General features: G+C 41.3%; 1 protein-coding gene across 1 annotated transcript in view; it reads left to right on the top strand.

The window, feature by feature from the left end:
• LOC117520172 (cationic amino acid transporter 2-like) overlaps positions 1 to 22,648 on the top strand; it is a 28,861-nt gene extending 6,213 nt beyond the window's left edge. The window contains exons 6-12 of the mRNA XM_034181487.1: positions 1,951 to 2,173; positions 9,031 to 9,167; positions 20,458 to 20,560; positions 20,657 to 20,790; positions 20,870 to 21,036; positions 21,112 to 21,220; positions 22,115 to 22,648. Of these exons, the coding sequence (XP_034037378.1) occupies positions 1,951 to 2,173; positions 9,031 to 9,167; positions 20,458 to 20,560; positions 20,657 to 20,790; positions 20,870 to 21,036; positions 21,112 to 21,220; positions 22,115 to 22,245 (1,004 nt within the window). The 3' untranslated portion in view covers positions 22,246 to 22,648. The remainder of the gene's footprint in view (positions 1 to 1,950; positions 2,174 to 9,030; positions 9,168 to 20,457; positions 20,561 to 20,656; positions 20,791 to 20,869; positions 21,037 to 21,111; positions 21,221 to 22,114) is intronic.
• Positions 22,649 to 23,009: the final 361 nt, after the last annotated feature.

Genomic DNA, 23,009 nt, shown 5'->3' with positions numbered 1-23,009 from the left:
TGTGAAGCATCACTGTAAAGTCCTTTGACAATGAAAGCACTATATAGATGCAGCCCATTTATCAATTTGCCATTGTATTTACTTTTTCTTTCACCTTTTCATACTTTTAAAACCAGAACCATGAAAATTAATAAATGTGCTTCATTATGCTGCGTTTACACATAGGCAGGACCCGTTACGAATGTCATATTTCTGTCATTCTTGGCACATTCCTGACATTCTTTGTTGGGAAAGTGTAGGAACACGGACCCACAACAGGGGGCGCAAATGAACGGACAATGGAGGAAGTCAAATAACAACACTTTACTGTTGTGAATAAGCACAACAAACACAGCAGATTACAATAATAGTCAATGAAGTCAATTCACAAAAATGTGTCGCGTGGGCAGGCTCGAAGATAAGAGACGTCTGTCCAAAGCAGAACTGGAACCACACGATTTCCTCCGCCACCGAACCCCGGGAATACTGGAGCCGCCAAGTCCCGAACTCCCAGGTGGCCCCTGCCTCCGCTTGTCGGATCTGGTACTGCTGGCGAGGAACAAAAACAGTTAGATGTGGGTGCGTCTGCACCCAGCAACACGTATGGTGGAAAACCACCTCCACCTCTCGTCGGAAAAAAGGAAACAAAATATCTGCTATCCAACACACAAAGCAACAGGTATTCCTGTCAGGAAGACAACAAAGTCGGCTGAGTACGTTACCTCCTCGGTAGAGCGATATCTCGGCAAAGAGGTGGAGATGTCGTCTTGCTGATATACCACTGCTGATCAGATGATTGGTGACAGCTGTCGTAGGCGATAAGTGACAGCTGTCACCCCGGCTGCTCCTGTGAGGCGGCAGCGCCCTCTGGTGCCTGGAGCCCGCACTCCAGACAGGGCGCCCTCTGGTGGTGGTGGGCCAGCAGTACCTCCTCTTCAGCGGCCCACACAACAATTCTTAATATGACTTAACGCATCTGAATAGGTTTCTTAATAGTGCGTGCTGGTGCACATTCAATTTCATTGCTGCAGTATACTGAAGAAGGACAGCAACGACAAGTCAGCTAAAAGTTTCGTTCCAATGCTCATCAGCACGCTCCTGCAGGTGTTCCACGTGCTGCTGCTGCTGCTGTGCCTGATATTGGGGAAAATGACCGAGACGGGAGCCACGTGGAGCCACATGTCTGGCTCTCTCCGTCTCCTCCTCTCTGCGCCACTCCATGGCACAGAGCCCAACTAAGCATGCAATCACAAAGTTCTTCTGCTGTTGATTTCGGGGAGCAAACTGGAGTGATCTGAATTGTTCAGCAACTGATGGATGAATACGGGTGTGTGTGGAGACAATTCGCCTCATTCACAATGTGACAGAACGTAACGATGCACTGTTACGCGCAACAGCGCGGAACATTATTCTTGAGTGTGCGTAATGGTTCCTGATAATTCTCCAGCAACACGTGCCATTATTCGTAACGCGTGGTAACAGGTTGCAGCAGTTCCTGAGGACACCTGCCACCTCTGCTTCAAATCATCACATTCGTGATCAGCGGCCAAGAATGTATACTTCGTAGCATTTGTGACTTGTCGTTATGTGTAAAAGCAGCATTAGGCAATGTCACGTTATACCTATGCTATTAGCTGCAGTGGTTGACAATCTTGCCTTACGGCATGACTATCTGGGATTCAATTCTAGCAATGCTGGTTTTTCGTGAAGTTTTTTGTGTTTTTTTATTCTCCTTGTATCTGCATGTGTTTCCTCCAGATAATCAAAATTTTTCCCTTCATCAGATATGCACATTAGGGTCATATTCGGGACTGTGGCTGCCCACTGCTCTTACTGGGTAGCCTCAGTGTGATTAGGATAAATTAAATCCAGAGGACAAATGGGCACGTCTTTATTTTCAGTCATGCTTTAAACAGATTTAAGGAGGAATATCCCTCAAAATGTCATTGTCCTCTGTGTTCCTTTTTGCAGGGGAGGAGGTGAAGAACCCCCAAAAGTCACTCCCTGTGTCCATCATTGCCTCACTGTTGATCTGCTTCTTGGCCTACTTTGGTGTGTCTGCTGCTCTCACACTAATGATGCCCTACTATGCTCTAAACCAAAAGAGCCCCTTGCCAGTCGCCTTTGACTATGTTGGATGGGGTCCTGCCAAATATGCTGTGGCTGTGGGATCACTCTGCGCACTTTCCACCAGGTGTGAACCTCCTGGCAGTACAGCTGTGGAAGCTTCATATATCTTTTTCGGGAACCAAACTGTGGGCTGAAAAGGATTCATTAAATTTCAAAGTTGTCGACAAATTCTGTGCAGAGATGGGTTGAGGATGGAGAGTAAGACGTGCACACATGGGTGATTCTTAGACTACGGGCACTTATTATGTCCGTTGATCATATTGTATGAAAAACAGGAAAAAGGGGAAATTTCACACTTTTATAGTTATCTTTACAATGAAAGTGTGTTAAGAAATTTGTTCTAGTAGTCTATGATGACTTTTTCACCTTTTTTCAGCATCATTATACGCAAATATTGCCGTTTTGTGCTTGTCCCACACCCAGACTTTTGATCTTCAATGATAAAAATGAATGGTAAAGAAATGTTTTTTCTAATGTTTTAAAATATCTCTGAATCCCCGGGCGCCTAATGGCGACTTCTGCTCCTACTGGCAATTAGGATGGGTTAAATGCAGTAGACATATTTCATTGTGCAGGGAACATGTTCTTCTGTGCATATGACAATAAAATTCCTTTGAATCCTTTGAATAAAATATCAGTAAAATAATCAAAATATAATTGGGGTATTCAATGTCATACAACTGTTGTGATTTTTTTTAAACAAAATGTAGTTGTCCCACACTATTGCCGTAATTTCCACCACAACACTGTAATGTCCCTTTAAACAGTTTGTATGAAAGATTGTTTGGGTAGTTTCTATGGAGATAAACAGTGACATCAGAGCACATGTATATAGCGCCAAATCACAACAAACAGTTGCCCAAAGGCGCTTTATATTGTAAGGTAATGGTGTGGTGGAAATTACATTTATAAGGCCAACAGTGCCAGTAGTTAAAGAATCACCCACATGCACACTGTTGTAGGACATAACCCAACCTGACCTGTCTGTTCTCACTCTGGAAGCACTGCCAGAGAGCCAAATCAATCTAATCTGTGTTATATTTGGATTAAACAGTGGTGGGCACAGCTAAATAAAAAGTTAGCTTTGATAACCATTATTCCAATAACTGTAAATTTATCTTTTATGACGCTAAACCGATAAACTGCTAAAAGATTTATCTTTATTACAGATAACCGATACCTTTTATTCGGATGCAGCCACATCAGATTACACTGTCGGCTTGTGACAAATGAGTTTCACTTTAAACACCACAGGGGCTCAAACACAAAAACAAACACAAAAAGAACACATGATAAATGAATGAACAAAAAAATAAAACCCCAAACATTGTCACCATCTTTCAAAAGCAGTAAAACACAGTATTAGAAGTCATAGTTTATCTCGGTATTAGATAAGCCGTCATTTACGAACTAAAAGCTGCTACTTTTTCACACACTTTGAACCCTGCAGTTTAAACAACCGAAATACGTACATTAATGAATTGACTGGCAGAATAAAAGACAAGTAGCAACTATAAATTCTTACCTGTTAGATTCAGTGGGATTCATTAAATTCTGAAGAAAATATTGCACATAAAACATCCTGATTATACAAAACGGTGTGTAAATGGTGAAGAAAAGTCCCTTCATGAGATCTTCTCTCTCCCACCGAGTCTTGCTGATTAAATTATCCCGTCAGCCACAAAGAAATAAAATAATGTTAAAATTAGTTTGTTTTGTTTGTGTCGAGTGGACTGCAACAGTGTAACGTCCAAAGTAAACCCAAACTACACTACCACAACACTTGCTGCGCCGACCAGCCAATCACATCTTGCACTTAATGATGTCATCAACAAGCGACAGTCAGTCTGCCATAAACCATGGAAATAGAGACTGGAATGGACGTCACGCGACTAGCGGTATCCCGCACGGCGGCCATTACTAAGGGTGGAGCGAGACCTTGAGCCAGTTAAACAGAAGTGAAATGATGAGAAAAAAGGCAGCCAGTGCTTCACCATCAACTGCACCAACTACAAAAACAAATTCTCCAATACTAAAACAAACTGTACAAGAGCCTTAATGTAATTATTTAACACAAATGTCTATTTTAAAGTCGTTACGTTGCAATTTAATATCAATATACTGCGACTATGACTCAACGCCATAAGTTCTTTTCATTAAGCTGCGTTCACGGGTGATTCTTAGACTACGGGCACTTATTATGTCTTTTAATCATATTGTATGAAAAACAGGAAAAAGGGGAAATTTCACACTTTTATAGTTATCTTTACAATGAAAGTGTGTTAAGAAATTTGTTCTAGTAGTCTATGATGACTTTTTCACCTTTTTTCAGCATCATTATATGCAAATATTGCCGTTTTGTGCTTGTCCCACACCCAGACTTTTGATCTTCAATGATAAAAATGAATGGTAAAGAAACATTTTTTCTAATGTTTTAAAATATCTCTGAATAAAATATCAGTAAAATAATCAAAACATAATTGGGGTATTCAATGTCATACAACTGTTGTGATTTTTTTAAACAAAATGTAGTTGTCCCACACTATTGCCGTAATTTCCACCACAACACCGTAATGTCCCTTTAAACAGTTTGTATGAAAGATTGTTTGGGTAGTTTTTATGGAGATAAACAGTGACATCAGAGCACATGTATATAGCGCCAAATCACAACAAACAGTTGCCCCAAGGCGCTTTATATTGTAAGGCAATGGTGTGGTGGAAATTACATTTACAAGGCCAATAGTGCCTGTAGTTAAAGAATCACCCTCACATGCATACAGATATGGAAACAAAATGTTTAAATATATTTACGTATGTCTATATATATACGAGGTCTGTGATGAAAAAAGCGGTCCTTTTTATTTTTTTCAAAAAATAAATGGATTTGATTCATATGTTTTTACGTCAGACATGTTTGAACCCTCGTGCGCATGCGTGAGTTTTTTCACGCGTGTTGGTGATGTCATTCGCCTGTGGGCAGGCCTTGAGTGAGGAGTGCTCCACCCCGCCCATCGGAATCTCTTTGTCTGAATAGCCGCTGCGGACGGCGCGCGTTGCTTTATCAACATTTTTTCTGGACTTGTGAGGGATATCCGAGTGGACACTATTGGAGAAATTAAGCTGGTTTTCGGTGAAAGGTTTAACGGCTGATGAGAGATTATGGGGTGTTTCTGTCGTTGTAAGGACTTCCCACGGGGCGGGACGTCCTGCAGCGCTTCCAGGCGCCGTCGTCAGCCTGTTTCAACCTGAAAACATCCTAATTTAAGGCTTAATTCACCCAGGACGTCGTGAGAGAACAGAGAAGATTCAGAAGAGGCCGGCATGAGGACTTTATGCGGACATTCCACTGTTTAAGGACATTTTTTAATGAAAGACGTGCGCGCAAATTCGCCGAGTCATTTCCGTGATGACTCGGCAAATCTGTGTGCGCCGCGACAGGAAAAACCCCTCTGTGTTGAAAACCATTTGTAAAATTCAGGCGGCTTTTGATGGCTTTCAACAAGTGAGTAACTGAGAAATTGTTTAACAGCTTGGGCATGTTCCAACTTGCCCGTTAAGGTTTCCAACGGAGGTGTTTTTCCTGTCGCGACCCCCCGCGGTCGGGTCTGGCCCGACATGCGACTCTGCCCGCACGTTCTTTCATTACAAAATGTCCGTTAACAATGGAATGTCCGAATAAACTCCTCATGCCAACTTCTTCTGCAAATTCTCTGTTCTCTGACGACTTACTGGGTCAACAGAGCCTGAAATGTGGAAGTTTTCAACTTGAAACGGCGAGACGCTGCCGCCTCGAAGCGCAGATCGCCATCAGGCGCCGTGGGCCGTCCTTAAAGCGACACTACCAGACCAAAATCTCTCATCAGCCGTTAAAATTTTTACCGAAAACCAGCTGAATTTATTGAATGGTGTCCACTCAGTTGTGTCTTACAGTTTTGAAAAAATTTTGATCAAACAAAGCAGCAGTCTCTGAGCCATTCCTAAACAATGAAAAAACAAAGAGAGGGTGGGCCACTCCTCACTCAAAGACTGCCCACAGGCGAATGACGTAACCGACAGGCGTGAAAAAACTCTCGCATGCCCACGAGGGTTCAAGCATGTCTGATGTAATCACACGTGATTCAAATCCATATGGTTTTTGAAAAAAATAATAAGGTCCGTTACTTTTATCACAGACCTCGTACTTGCAGTTGTTGTTTAATATGATATGTACATGGTGGTCACAGGCAGCATTTAAATATTAACAGTGTAGTTGGAGGGGATGGAGGAGGTACTTTTTACCCTGACTGAGGGTCAAAATCATAAATTCAGAATGGCTTTATATCGACTTGTAATAAAATGTTAGTAAACATCATATACGAGGGCTGTCAATAAAGTTACGGTCCTTTTTATTTTTTTCAAAAACTATATGGATTTCATTCATATGTTTTTACGTCAGACATGCTTGAACCCTCGTGCGCATGCGTGAGTTTTTCCACGCCTGTCGGTGACGTCATTCGCCTGTGAGCACTCCTTGTGGGAGGAGTCGTCCAGCCCCTCGTCGGAATTCCTTTGTCTGAGAAGTTGCTGAGAGACTGGCGCTTTGTTTGATCAAAATTTTTTCTAAACCTGTGAGACGCATCGAAGTGGACACGGTTCGAAAAATTAAGCTGGTTTTCAGTGAAAATTTTAACGGCTGATGAGAGATTTTGAGGTGATTCTGTCGCTTTAAGGACTTTTCACGGTGCGAGACGTCGCTCAGCGCTCTCAGGCAGCGTCATCAGCCTGTTCAAGCTGAAAACCTCCACATTTCAGGCTCTATTGATCCAGGACGTCGTGAGAGAACAGAGACGTTTCAGAAGAAGTCGGTTTCAGCATTTTATCCGGATATTCCACTGTTAAAGGAGATTTTTTTAATGAAAGACGTGCGGACGGGTCCGCGCGTCGGGACGCAGCCGCCGCGACGCTCCGCCACAAGAAAAACACCTCTGTTGAAAGCCTTAAGGACAAGTTGGAACATGTCCTGCCTGTTAAACAATTTCTCATATACTCACTCCACTGAAAGCCATCAAAAGCTGCCTGGATTTTACAAATGGTTATCAACACGGAGGTGTTTTTCCTGTGCCGCCGCACCGCGTCGGCTGCGTCCCGACGCGCGGATCCGTCCGCACGTCTTTCATTAAAAAAATCTCCTTTAACAGTGGAATATCCGGATAAAATGCTGAAACCGACTTCTTCTGAAACTTCTCTGTTCTCTCACGACGTCCTGGATCAATAGAGCCTGAAATGTGGAGGTTTTCAGCTTGAACAGGCTGATGACGCCGCCTGAGAGCGCTGCACGACGTCTCGCACCGTGAAAAGTCCTTAAAGCGACAGAATCACCTCAAAATCTCTCATCAGCTGTTAAAATTTTCACTGAAAACCAGCTTAATTTTTCGAACCGTGTCCACTTCGATGCGTCTCACAGGTTTAGAAAAAATTTTGATCAAACAACGCGCCAGTCTCTCAGCAACTTCTCAGACAAAGGAATTCCGACGAGGGGCTGGACGACTCCTCCCACAAGGAGTGCTCACAGGCGAATGACGTCACCGACAGGCGTGGAAAAACTCACGCATGCGCACGAGGGTTCAAGCATGTCTGACGTAAAAACATATGAATGAAATCCATATAGTTTTTGAAAAAAATAAAAAGGACCGTTACTTTATTGACAGCCCTCGTATATGTTGTTGTCATTAAAAGACTAGCAATAATATTACAGTGGAAAAAGCAGCAAGGTAAATGAGCACAATGGCAAGGCATACTTCAGATTTATATTTTAATACATAAGAGTTTTTTATCCAGGCATGTATGGGTTCGTGAGAGCTTTTAATCAGCTTGAATACAACTTACAAGGCTTCATTTATAAAAATCCATCGAGAATTATGATGACAGTAAAAAAAAAAAAAATCCAAGTAAATGAACAGAATGGCATATTTTCCCCCACATTTCCACACTTTACATAAAACATTTTTTCTACCCAGACATGTATGGGCTCATTAGAAAGAGCAATTAAAGGGCTTTAAAACAAGCCTACTTTTATTAAAATCTGTTAACAAATAGCGACAATAGAGCGAGAAAAGCAGCACAGTTTGTCATAATTTCCCCAAATTTCTGCATTTTACATAAAAGTTTTTTTTTTCACCCACACATGCGTAGGTTCATTGGAAAGAGCTTTCAAATGGCTTTAAAACAAGCCTACATGTATTAAAATCCGTTAAGAAATAGCGACGCTAGTGCAAAGAAAGCGGTCAGTTTATTATTGATGACCTGCACATCTCCACCCTTAGTAATGGCACCTTCCTGTCCTGAGCGACACTAATAGATTGAGGCATAAACCACTGATCTACACACGACAGGGATTAAAATGTTTGAATTTAGGGTTTACAAACATTTTTGACTGTTAAACTTTGCTCACTTTAAGAGCAAAAAAAAAATGTTAGCGGACTGAAAATTATCAGAACCAAATTTATCAGAAGATAATTGGCCCGATGAGGTTTTAAAAACTTATCTGAAAAGCTAATCCACTAACAAAAACATTAGCTTCAATAATTATCGGTTATTGGATTACCTGAACAGTGCTTACCACTGGAATTAAACTATTACTTTTCCACCACCTCAGCCTGTGAACAAACTCAAACTGAGCTAATGGACAGTCAGTCTGTCTATATGTGTCTCATATCAATATCATAGTGTTAATTAATTAAAGGATTTCAACCAGTGACCTCAAACTCATTCCATAAGTGGGCAAGAGGATAGATGTTTTCATTGCCAAACCACATGGTACCAGATGATTTCACTCTTTAGATTGCTGACGTGATCATTATCAATGAAAATCTGTACACTTTTGGTTTGAAACCACTGGTTTAGAACGTAATGGTTAATCCGTGTTTGTATTTTTCTCTCCAGCCTGCTGGGATCGATGTTTCCAATGCCTCGCGTATTGTTTGCCATGGCAAGAGATGGCCTGCTTTTCAAAACCCTGAGCAGAGTCACCTCCAGGGGGAGTCCTGCTATCGCTACTATAGCTTCTGGAACTGTGGCAGGTACAGCTTTGTGGGGAGGAGGTCAAATTAAAGATATTAGCGTGAGCCATGGCTGTAAGTACTGAGTGAATGGATGCACCTGCCACAACTATGACAGCTGTGTCTGCAACCGTGCAGCGAGTGGTTTGCTCTTTTTTTTTTTTATTATTATGTTGTACACATGAATAATGACATAAGTGTGTTGTGGGTATGTTTGTATACTTGAGGGTTCTGCAAAAGACGGGCATTTATATTACAAAGATGATATGTTCTGTCCTGTTTCCAACTCTCGTGCCTCTTCGGCACTCGCAACAGAGTGTGATATTACACACATAACCAAAAATGACATCACATGCATGGACACTTGTTTTAACCACTAACATGTCCATCCATCCATCCATTTTCTTCCGCTTTATCCGGAGTCGGGTCGCGGGGGAAGCAGCTCAAGCAAAGCCGCCCAGACCTCCCGATCCACACACTCCTCCCCCAGCTCCTCCGGGGGAACCCCAAGGCGTTCCCAAGCCAGCCGAGAGATGTAATCCTTCCAGCGTGTCCTGGGTCTTCCCTGGGGCCTCCTCCCAATGGGACATGCCCGGAACACCTCTCCAGCGAGGCGTCCTGGGGGCATCCGGAAAAGATGCCCGAGCCACCTCAACTGACTCCTTTCGACGTGGAGGAGCAGCGGCTCGACTCCGAGCTCCTCCCGAGTGACCACTAACATATACTTTTCTAAATTACATACATACATGTTTATTTGAAATGGGACAATGCATATTCATGAACATTGTTACATGTAAATATGCAAGATGCTAATTTCCATCCATAGTCCCAGTAACAGAAACAGACCAAGACCACACAACATACCAAATAAATTAATCATGACAGAAAAACAATTAAAACAGAATACACATACAAGTATTTACAATTCAAAGTAACAATAACTGATAGATAATAAGTAGCCGACAGGTGGAGGAACCAAAAGTTTCATGATGGGTGTTGAGGAGCAAAAGTACTGTATTAAAGTGACAAGTGCAAAGTACTTCAGTGCCTGGTTGTAATTGCATGTTACAGTACTAGGTTGTATTGCACGTTGCCCAATACACTCATTTGCACATGCACAAGTGTAAATATTGCACAGGGTGTCATACACAAGTTTACTGTGTAAAGACTACTAATGTATTTAATAAAATAAAATACACAAGGGTATTGTGTACATATAACTGAAAACTTGAATGGTGCCTCCACAGTTGAATTGTGTTTTAGGCTACAGATGGTTGCATGAAAATTCAGTAAGGTATGTCTTCTATAATATATTCCATTTCTAAAGTAGAACTCTACTAGTGTATACTAAGGTATATCCAAATATCTAAAAAAAAAAAAAAAAAGAAGAGTCTAATAGAGTAGAGTAGAGCTACTTAGGTGCCTGGTCTTGAGAATCAGGGATGGTAGGTTGAAAAGCTTTTTTATCCCATGGGAACTCTCCCTACCCACCCAAGTGGCTCAAGAAATTTGACATCATGTATATAAGTGATATTTACACAGTAAGGGTAATAAACAATATATACAACATATACAAGAAATATAGTACAACATAATATATAGGAATTAGCTTCTAATTGTATTATATGTATACCTAGTTTGTATACTAGTAGTAAAATAAATTATAGCTAGTAGGCTAAGCTATAAATATGGTTAATTTATTATAGAAACAGAAGCTATGATGTAATATGTTTTAGGTATCTATCTAAAGTTCACCCTACTAGCTTACTATAGGAAGACAAAATACAAATTCTTTATGCTATCTAATGGAAACCCCAAAATAGGATACTATATGTTGATATCTATTAAAGAACCCATAAACTAAAGAATATTATAAATCTACACCATGTAAAATAAATTAGTAAATCACAGAAAATAAGCTAAATATAGCTAGATGAGCTACCGTTAAATTAGCCACTAATAAGCCAACCATGCCTTGCTAGCCAACAAGGTAAACAAAGCCGGTAACTAGTGTATAAAGTACAATAGTGTAGTTTAACCCTAAAATAACGGTATTAACCAATACATATAAAAAAATGTAAACAAAAGTGTGTATTAATGTTAGTTTCCCAAACAGAACAGAACTGACTATACTGTTAGCTATGCTAAACAGTGCTACAGCCGGCTAGATAAGCTAACGTTAGCCGTTAGGTTAAACTAATTGTACCCCACTATACCATATTTTTTTTATTAATGTAATAATATTAAACAAGGAGAAAGTAAAGCGTACTGAAATGTATATGGAGGCATGATATAAATACCTTAATGAAAGAAAATAGAGGTGGAGCCGTTCCAGGCTGAAGAGAGCTCAGGACTTGTGGCTGCAGCCAGGTAGGCCAGGTTAGTCTAAAACTAGCTCGACTGAGATAAATTCCAGGTAAGCTAACGTTGACAGTAGTAGGCCTAGTTACCATTCTGGTCCTGGGTATGACCTAAAACTGCATCTGGCAGTGATGTCTCTGTTCAGGAGTTCAGAGATTTGAGGAGAATTGGCACTACCTCTTAATCACTGTTGTGCTTGGGTCACCCTTAGGCAAGGCGTAGCACCCACCAGCCTCCCTGTGTCAAGGGCTACTGACACACCATTTTTGCTGGCGGTATATAAATCCCAAACTCATGGACAGCAAACAAAGTCCTCAACGGTGGAGCAGGCGGAGAAGGTGTTTCAACAACACCAAATGGCTGTGAAAGTGGAAGAAGGCTGCAGCAGAACCTCGACCCCAATTGTCTGGTTTCCCCAGCCACTGGAACTAGTCGTGGAACTGTCAAGAACTGTGGGCCTAATGGAGTGCAATGTCATCCCCACGTTAAACAAACAAACGCACAGGCATCTCCTTGCTTAGGCAATTGCTTCGTTGCCATCTGCCTTCTCCTCCAAGTCTTTTGGCAATTGGGAATGAGCAACGGGGGCAGGATTGTGAGTCTGGGAGCCCTTAGTTTCAGATCCGGCACGGAAGCGGTGGGTGCTTGATCAGTCGTCTGACTCCTCGGACGAAGCAGGAGGATCTTTCGGCAGCTACACCCGTGACTGAGCAGCCCTTTTTAGGACCCACTCTGCTCACCCTGAATAGGGAGGGGGCTAGAAAAGGTGCCCTAAACATGCTTCAATTTCGCCTGTCTGGGTAACCGCGCACAGAGGGTCACCACTATGCGGTCGAAACAATGAGAAGATTCTGAAAATCGGCACGTGGAATGTGCACACCCTAATGGACACCACCAACACAGACCGGCCAGAAAGAAGAACCACGCTGGTCTCGAGAGAGCTCACCAGGTATAACTTAGACATCGTCACCCTGAGCGAAACAAGAAGACCAGGAGAGGGTCAACTGAGGGAAGAGCTGGGAGGATACACATTCTTCTGGAAAGGACTCCCCGAACAAGAATGTCGAATCCACGGTGTCGGCATCACTATCAAAACAACCGCCTCCTCCCCAAGCTGACTGAACTCCCGCTTGGGGTCAACGAATGACTCATGACACTCCAACTCCAACTCACATCCCAACAACATGCATTGGTCATCAGCGCATATGCTCCCACCCTGGATGCCTCTGATGAAACGAAGGAAGCCTTCTACCAGCATCTCGAAGACATCCTGGCAGCAGTCCCCGCATCCGGCAAGATCATCCTCCTCGGCGATTTCAACGCCAGAGTCGGCAGAGACTACCAACTCTGGGATGGAGTCATCGGAAGGAATGGGGTCGGAAAGTGCAACGGAACCCTGCTACTCACCAAGTGCACCGAACACTGCCTGGTTATCACAAACACTGTCTTCCGACAGAGAGACAGTTTCAAGGTCTCTTGGCAACACCCCCGCTCCAAGCACCGGCATCTGCTGGACTACGTCATCATCCGAAAGCGGGATCAAAAAGATGTCTTCTCGACCAAGGCGCTCACCGGCGCAGATGACTGCTGGACAGATCATCAGCTCATCTGTTCCAAACTCAGGCTAAACATCAGGCCAAAGAGAAGACCAGGATGCAAAACTGCCAAGTAGTGCAACGTTGCAAAGCTACAGGACAACTCAATCAAGCAGGAATTCCAGCAACAGCTTGCTCAGGAGCTGCCCGTGCAGTTTTCAGCCCCAGTTTCCACCCACTGGGAAGAACTCAAGACGTCCATCAGCGCCACATGCCAGAACACCCTTGGCTATGACCAGAAGAAACATCAGGACTGGTTCAACAGCAACGACCACGCACTGCAACAACGAGTGGACCAAAAGTGCAAAGCCTTCCTGGAGTTCAAGAAAGATCCCAAGTCCAACACAAAGAGGGCTCTACACCAACAGAAGAAGGCAGACATTCAGAGGGAAACCCGAAATCTGAAGAAAAAATGGTGGACAGACAAAGCCACTGAAATTCAAGCCCTCGCTGACAGAAACGACACCAGGGGATTCTTCTCCGCCACCAAGGCCATCTACGGCCCATCCACCCAGGGACAAGCCCCACTCCGAAGCAAAGACGGCACTAGACTCCTGAAGACCAAGACGGAGATTAATGCAAGGTGGAAGGAGCACTTCGAAAACTTACTGAACATCAACCCTATCATTGATGAGGAAGAGGTCCTCAGCCTTCTGCCCGAGCATGACATTGTTGAACATCTTGCCAGAGTGCCAAGCTTCCAGGAGACAAGCCAGGTGATCCACGGCCTGAAGAACAACAAGGACGGCATCCCTGCTGAAGTCTTCAAACTGGGCGGACCACTCCTGCAAATGCAGCTGCACCAGCTCATCACGTCAAACTGGTTTTCTTCCATCGCAAGGAACCTTGAACATGATCTTCACAGTCCGTCAACTATAGGAAAAGTGCTGTGAACAACACCTCCCACTGTACCTGCCGTTTATTGACCTCAAGAAAGCCTTCGACAGCATCTCCCGCCCGCTTCTCTGGAAGATCCTAGCCAAATTCAGCTGGCCAGAAAGGTTTGTCAAGGTTGGACAACTGCTTCATGATGACATGAAGCAGTTATGAATGAATCCGTACAAGCCAACGGAGAAAGATCAGATGCTTTCAGAGTCAACTATGGCGTCAAACAGGGCTGTGTCATCGCCCCCAACCTCTTTGTCATCTTCGTGGCCGCCATCCTCCACCTGACCACCTGACTCCCACCGGCCATCAAGATCAGATACCGGGTGGATGGGAAGGTCTTCAATCTAAGCCGACTTCGATCCAAGAACCTGACCAAGACAACATCTCTCTCTAACTTCGAGAACGCAGATGACAACAGCGTCGCATCACACACGGAAGCAGGACTCCAGACCACCCTCAAAGCTTTCGAGTTTGCTTACACAAAGCTTGGCCTTCACATCAACCTGAAGAAAATGCATGTTCTCCAGCAACCGCACCCAAACGATGCCAATCCACAACCTCCATCCATCGTACTCCAGGGCCAAACCCTTGAAAATGTCGACCACTTTCTATACCTTGGCAGCCATGTGTCGTCCAAGGCAGACATTGATGCGGAGATCCAGCACCGTCTTCAGTGCACTGGCAGTAGACTACGCACTCACGTCTTTCGGAACCGAGACCAAGATCAGAGTCTACAGGGCTATTGTCATCCCAACTCTTCTGTACGGCTCGGAAACATGGACCACCTACTGTCGCCACATCAAAGCACTGGAACGCTTCCACCAATGCTGCCTGAGAGGCATCCTCCACATCACCTGGGAGGACTACAGAACAAAAGTCAGCATCCTTGAAGATGCCAAACTGTCTAACATTGAATCTCTTGTCATCAAAAGCCAGCTTCGCTGGACAGGCCACTCAGTCCGGATGAATGAGAACCGGCTGCTGAAACAAGTCTTCTATTCCGAACTGGAACTGGGCCACCAAACCAGGGGAGGACAGAAGAAGCGATACAAAGATCTGCTCAAACTAAACCTGAAGAACTGCAACATCAACTGGAATACATGGGAAACTGCAGCCAAAGATCGGCCAAAATGGAGATCTGCCATATATGTTACATATATATATATATATATATATGTTACTACTCATATAAGGAAATTTTAATGTCTGATTTGCCAGTAACCAAGCTTTCAATTGTATGTGTATGAATTCTTTAACAGGTGTTGGTGCTGGTCCATGAAAACATTTATCATCAACATCATCAATTCATCAATTTTATTTATATAGCGCCAAATCACAACAAACAGTTGCCCCAAGGCGCTTTATATTGTAAGGCAAGGCCATACAATAATTACGTAAAAACCCCAACGGTCAAAACGACCCCCTGTGAGCAAGCACTTGGCGACAGTGGGAAGGAAAAACTCCCTTTTAACAGGAAGAAACCTCCAGCAGAACCAGGCTCATATATATATATATATATATATATATATATATATATATATATATATATATATATATATTGCGGGCAGTCTAAGGCACACCTGTGCACTAATCATGGTGTCTAATCAGCATCTTGATATGGCACACCTGTGAGGTGGGATGGATTATCTCAGCAAAGGAGAAGTGCTCATTATCACAGATTTAGACTGGTTTGCAAACAATATTTGAGGGAAATGGTGATATTGTGTATGTGGAAAAAGTTTTAGATCTTTGAGTTCATCTCATACAAAATGGGAGCAAAACCAAAAGTGTTGCGTTTATATTTTTGTTGAGTGTAATTTCATCCTCAAAACGCTGTTGCATGTTTTTTGAGATGTAATCACAGGGAGAGGAAACATTATTAGAAGAGAGCAATTTTTGCTTAGTTTCCTGAAGAACATAATAAGGTTATGGTCTGAAAGACCACTTAATATCTTATAAATTTTGTTTATTCTATCCGTTTTATTTATAAATAAAAGATAAATTCTAGTTTGTGAAGTGTTAGACACTCTAGTAGGTTTTTCAATAAGTTGTGTTAAATTTTGAATACCCATAATTTGTTTGAGGTTCTTCCTATTTTGTTTGTCATCCCAATTTATGTTGAAGTCACCAACAATTATTATCTCTTTATTGGATTCATGTGAGTTTAGCAAGAGTTTTAACTGGTCATAGAAGTCTACCTTAGCAGAAGGTGGGCGATAGAGGCAAATCAGAGAAGGACATTTCTTTAGAAAGAGTGATTTCAATACTGACACACTCAAAATTAAATGTGTGAGACCAAGTAATCTATTCTTTATATAAAGTAATACCCCTCCTCCTTTCCCCTTCAACCTGTCTCTTCTGAAGACACTGTAACCTGGCATAGATACAAGGGCTTCAGGAAATGACTTTTTTAACCATGACTCAGATAGACATACTACAGGATGTTAGTTCTAGTCTAGCTTTACTATTTTGCTTAAACATAAGCACAATGGATTTATACATTCACATACAGGGAAACCACATGGTTGTCCTCAATAACCCCCAACAGCTTAGCTGCTACATTCATCCCTTTTAGCCACATCACATGCATAATGGAGATAACTGGCCGACATCCTCACCACTGTTCTCACTGTACTTCCCATATCTTATACCTATTTTCTGTACGCTCATCTGTAAAAGATGGACATTTATACTGTATTACAAAGATCACACGTTCTGTCCTGCTTCCAATTCTCACTCCGGCACTCGCAACAGAGGTGGAAGCGGCGCTCACCTGGGTAGCTACTCCCTCCAGTGTCGAGTTAGGGGTACTACTCCTTTTGTGTAATGCCCGACAACACAGGTCTAGAACGTATAAGTGTAACTGTAGCATTTAAATAAAAAGGAACAATACGATACATGACAGGAAACAGATGAATAAACAAGATTATATAAACAAAAATGGGGGTGGCTTCTCCTTCCTTACAATTACTGCAGTAGGACAGTGGTGCATGGCTGGAGCATTGCCACGTTTGGGGTAATGCCAGTGCTTCTGTGATGATCCTAAGCTAACTAAAAGAGTGGGGATAAAGATTTTTATTTTTATATATTTATTTATTTGGCCGGGGGCGTGGGTGACTAGTAGAGGAAGCAAGTTGGCAGAGTTTATGGAGAGGAAGAAAGTTGGAGTATTGTATGCAGAGAGAACTCAGTGGAAGGGCAACAAGTCCAGAGAAATAGAAAGAGGTTGTAAATTGTTATATAGTGGGGTCAATGAGAAATAGAGGATGGGGAACCCAAATGCAGAACAGACTCAGAGTGAATATGGCTTATGGTAGCCCTCAGGGAGAAGAAGTAAGAGGTGTCAAAGTTACCAACAGGGTAGAGCAGAGAGCTGAAGAGGTAGACGGGACACCAGTGCCCTCACTTAGTCTCCTACTGAGGGACCTAATAAGGGTGACTCCACTTAACTTCTGAAGGCAATGGTAGTTTAGGGCAGATGTCCAAACAGCCAGTTCAGGAAATGGCTGTTGGCTAGTGAAGCATAACTGAATTGTTGATCCTGGCAAGGTAACGTGGTTGGATGGCTGAATGGCAGACGGGGAGTCAGGTAGGGAAGCAGCCAGACCAAGACAGATACTTAAAGGAAGTTCGGTTAAGTTGCCAGAGAGAGGGTGTCTGATGACCGACAAACTTGAAACACCGGATGACCTCTGGTACATCACTGAAGATGTACCCTAGCATAGTATCACAGGATGCATGAGCAGCAGAAAATACAAGAGAAATCCAGGAACAGGGCAAGTGTACCCATCTATGACAAGAAGGGAGACGGTCAAGGCTGTGGAATCTACTGATATAGGTACTGCAACGAGAATGCTAGTGAATGAGATGGAGGAAGAAGCTGGAAGAGTGGAAAAGGCATTCAGAAGACAAAGCATTGAAGATTAATTGTAAGAATGTGCGATATTTGAGGTTAAATGAAGATCAGGATTCATGGCTTAGTTAACAGGGAGAGTTCAAAAAGAATAATATGTTTACGAAAATATTAAAAACACTTGATTGAATGTAGTTTAAGATGAAGAGATGGATGCTGGAATACGTCGCAGAGTGCAGTGTGGGCAGAATAACTGGAAAAATTATTTTTTGGGGCTGTTGTTTCATAGAACTAAAATGAAAGGCAGTGATGGTGGAGAGACCAACAATGCATGACAAAAAAAAGCAGAAATGAGAATGCCAAGAGGAATGTATGGACTCACAAAGCTAGACCGAATAGGAAATGAGAATCAGAATTACAACATAAGCAAGAGAGACATCTACCAAGGTGCAGAAAAGTAGGTTAGAGTGGTTCAGACATGTGATGAGAAGGAAAAAATGCTGAAAGAGTGGTAAGAATACAAGAAAGGGGATAAAAAGAGGTTATAGCTCAAAGTGGTTTAATAGAATCTGAACTGGATTAAAAGCTATTCACAAAACCGGAAGCAGTTTGTTGAAGTCGGGGACTGTTGTTCTTCGTATGTGGACATTGTTTGCGGAGTTCCCCAGGGCTCTGTGATGGGACCAAAATTATTTATTTTATATATGAGTGATTTATGTAAAGTTTCGAATGTGTTTAAAGCAGTTCTCTTTGCTGAAGACACAAACTTGTTTTGTTCAGGATAGAATTTGCAACAATTATCATTTGAATTAAGAACTGAAATGATAAAGTTGAAGTGTTGGTTTGATATTAATAAACTGTCAATAAATTGGTCTAAAACTAAAATGATGTTATTTATAAATTATAAAAAGGATGTACATATACAGTTAAATATACTTGGGGTAAACACGGCATGTGTCAAAGAGAATATGTTGTTAGGTGAGATAATTAATGATAGAATTTACTGGAAAGCTCATGTTTAACATGTTCAAAAGAAAACATCCAAAAGTATTGCAGTATTAATTAAGGCAAAGCACATTCTTGATGGCAAATCATTACAGACTCTGTATTGTGCATTGATTGCACCTTACCTGACGTACTGTGCCGAAGACTAGAGTAATAGTTGTAAAACTACATAATAATCATTATTCATCCTTCAAAAAAGAGCATTAACAATAATTCACAATGCAGGGTATCAGGATCATACCAATCCATTGTTCATTAAATTGAAGATATTAAAACTTTATGATATGATTTCATTCAAGACTGTTCAATTGATGTATAAAGCGAAAAATAAGCAATTACCATTTAGAATTCAAGAATATTTTACGAAAAGAGAAGGAATGTATAATTTAAGGGGTTTGTATCATTTTAAAATTGCTGGTGCTAGGACGACCAGGAAATACTTCTGTGTCTCCAATTGTGGTCCTAAAAAATGGAATAGTTTACCTGACAAACTCAAGCGATGTCCAGATACCAACTGGTTCAAATATTTATACAAAGAAATTTTATACTCCAGATATGTATTAGATGAAAGTGGTTGTGTTGTATGAAGGTGTTGTTATACTTGAACCTTTTCGACTGAAATATGTAGCTGGTAACTAGCTTGTATTAGGAGCTGTTTGGGAAATATTGTTTTCTTTTCATTGTAATTATGAGCTGTTGTTGTTCAGATTTTTAGAAATGAACGTTTATGAACAGGCACATATGCCTGGTTTGATTTTACTTCATGGAGGGGTGTAGGCATTGATAAGCTTTGCTTCTGCCTATGCCTTTAGGCACCATGTACATTATTTATTTTTTTCTTCCTGCCTTTTTTGACTGCTTTGTTTATGTGTTTTCTCGTTGTATATGAATTCAATTTTGTTGCATGGGTGTCTAATAAATTCAAATTCAGTTCAAATATTCAATAGAGAAAAGGAATATTTAGAGATAGGAATCTTACAGGGAAGGCAGTGATTGATTGATCTGCATGGAAAAGTCTGGTGTGTATATACATATATTTGTTGAATCTCGATTCAATCATCCTCTGAGACTTTCAGTGTTATCTTGTATGTTGCTTGTGATGATGCTCCTCCCTGAGCCTGGTTCTGCTGGAGGTTTCTTCCTGTTAAAAGGGAGTTTTTCCTTCCCACTGTAGCCAAGTGCTTGCTCACAGGGGGTCGTTTTGACCGTTGGGGTTTTACATAATTATTCCTTGGTGGCTTCCCTCATTAGTTTCCTTCTTGAACGCTTACTTGGTTTTTAAATCATTACGAAATACAAGCAACATGGTATGCCATGTTGCTTGTATTTCTTAATGATTTACATAAACAAACTTCAAGACTCAGAGACTGGGGAATGTTCACGTCTATACCCCGATTTCTCTTTAAAAATGGCTGTAAAAGCGATGAATTGCATTGATAATAATCCTGATTTCTAATTATTGTATGGCCTTGCCTTACAATATAAAGCGCCTTGGGGCAACTGTTTGTTGTGATTTGGCGCTATATAAAAAATTGATTGATTGATTGATTGATGTCTATAAACTTGAATTTTCACGTTCTTCCTCATTTTGATTTTTATTTCTCTTTAGCTATCATGGCTCTGCTGTTTGATCTGGCATCCTTGGTGGATTTGATGTCCATTGGAACTCTGTTTGCTTACACACTTGTGGCCATATGCATTCTAATACTGAGGTACATTTATTTCATCCATAAAACCCTGTTGGTTCCCTGACTTTGAACTCTATAGAGTAAAATCAGCTTATGTCCCTTTTTTTCTATTCCATGAAGGTACCAGGCAGATCCATCAGAAAAATCAGGCCCGCGGGATGTCAGCTCAAAAACAAAGTTAGCCTGCCTGAAGCCCCCTTCATCTCCGTCTGCTGTCACCTCAAAAACAGTGACAATCTTGACTATAGTCTGTGGTATGTATGAAGCAGAGCTGATGGCAAAGCATACTAGCAGATTTCTGGTTTTATCTGAAATGAACCTGTCTTTCTCTAGTGGTGTGTATAGTCGCACTGTGCGTCACAGTGACTGAAGCTTTAGACGCGCTGTCTCGCTTCGAAGCATGGAGCCTGTCCTGTGTCTGCATCCTGGTCGTCGGGATACTGCTCATCCTGTTTTTTATCTGGAGACACCCTCAAAATACCAACAAGGCATCATTCATGGTGAGAAGATCTGGATTAAACACTTTCTAATAAACATAATCTGGAAAAGTGTTTGCTGCTTTTCTCGAAATGCAGGTGCCGATTGTCCCTTTGCTGCCCTTACTGAGCACGTTCATCAACGTCTACCTGATGGAGCAGTTAGGTGAAGACACGTGGATACGATACGCTGTCTGGATGTTAGTGGGTAAGAAGATGAAGTTGAGTCTATCACAAATAGCAAAAGTCTTCACCTGCCATTAAAGTTATCTGATTTGTCTACATTCCAAATGATCAACAGTTTTCAGATTGTAATCTCTTGATAAAATTGCAATTAACTGTTGGTTGGACAGTTCAGAAACAAAAATCACCAAGTAGCCTTTCTAGAATCCTTATATAAAATATAAAAAATGAAATTACACATTCAAACAGCTCACACGTTCCAGATAAATCTTCCTCCTCCAATGTAAAGTTCCAGTCTACATAGAAGTCCAAATGAATCTTAAAGACAAGCCCATATTATATTTTCAAACAATATATACATTATTTTATGAATTAGTGTCATATCAGGTAAACACATGCAAAACTTGATACTTCTATAACAATCTAAACCATTTTTTGGGTTACCTTCCCTACGATTTGTGTGCCTAACTAAAGCAATATAATCTCTATGGTAAAGCATCAGAGAAACTTCACAGCAGGGCAGTATTTCTAATTCTGATACAAAGCAAAAACCCACAGCAACCCCATAACTGTTAAGAAAGTAAAATGTGAATGTTCCACAGTGATCAGTTCAAACCACTGGATCTGAATCCTGTTAAGAATTGGTGCTTGTTTCATACCACATCTGCCAAGAAGAATGACCAAAATCTGATGCTGACTGCAGCAAAATGTGTCTCCACCAAGTGTTACTATATCAGCACTGAAACATTGTGCAAGCAATATTTTTTTTAAGTGTTTACCACAAAAACTGTTAACAGGAAAACTGTTTGTGTCATTTGTGTACCAGACAAATCTTATTAACTTTAGAGGTTTCATAATTGTATGTATGACTTATGGAATGAATTGGTGGGCTCTTCTGATCCTGCACCTCTCCCTGCAGGGTTAATCATCTATTTTGGCTACGGAAACCGTAACAGTATTCAGAAACAGCGTCTCATGGCCGGCCAGATGAATATTGAAACAGTCAGCAGCAAATCAGACAAGGGGATCATTCATGAAGAAAAATTCTGAGCTCAGCCGTACAGTGGAAAGTGAAAGATTAAGATGCTACTCTGACCTCTGTAACTATGGAAACGTGCTGAACTGTTTCTACTGTTGTGAAAAATGTGTCTCGTACAAACAGGCCAGTCGACTGACTCTTGTTTGACATATATTACACATCGATGCAGTGTGCCAGTGATTTTAACATTTCATTTGTCTGGTAGCAACAGCCTGACTAAATTAAATTTTTGAACATTTTAACATTGCTGTGTGAAGAACAGGGACTGACAATGTCATGTTTTACACATTTTCAGCAAGTCAATGGGTTTCTCAGAACAGATTTTAAAATTTGTAAAAAAAACAAAAAAAAAACAAAAACAAAGTATAAATAAATAAAAATACATGAACACCAAAATTATGCATCCTACAATAACAACCCCAGTTTCTGGTGTCCAAGTCTCTTTACATGGAAAGATGCTGCTAGCCCCCAGAGGTCAAACCAGACCAAGCAGGGGAGTTTCTACTGTATATGTACAGACACAGAACTGTGGGACTTTGAACACTTTTAACTTGAAAACCCATCTATAATTAATGATGAAAGGTAAATAAGCATTTTGAAGAAAAAAAATACTGTCATACAATTTCTTTTCCTTTTTTTTCTTTTTTGTATGATGACCATTTCCTTAAGTTTATTAAAAAAAAGTTTACATTTTTATATTAAATGTAAAGTGTAAATTTAACCTAATGGTATAAATTTCTAATAGTGATTCATAAAACATTGAGAATTGTTTTTA

Source organism: Thalassophryne amazonica, chromosome 11 (assembly GCF_902500255.1).
Source record: "Thalassophryne amazonica chromosome 11, fThaAma1.1, whole genome shotgun sequence".
Lineage (NCBI taxonomy): Eukaryota > Metazoa > Chordata > Actinopteri > Batrachoidiformes > Batrachoididae > Thalassophryne > Thalassophryne amazonica.
The sequence above is the reverse complement of the archived record's forward strand: the minus strand, read 5'-3'. Positions and strand labels throughout refer to the sequence as shown.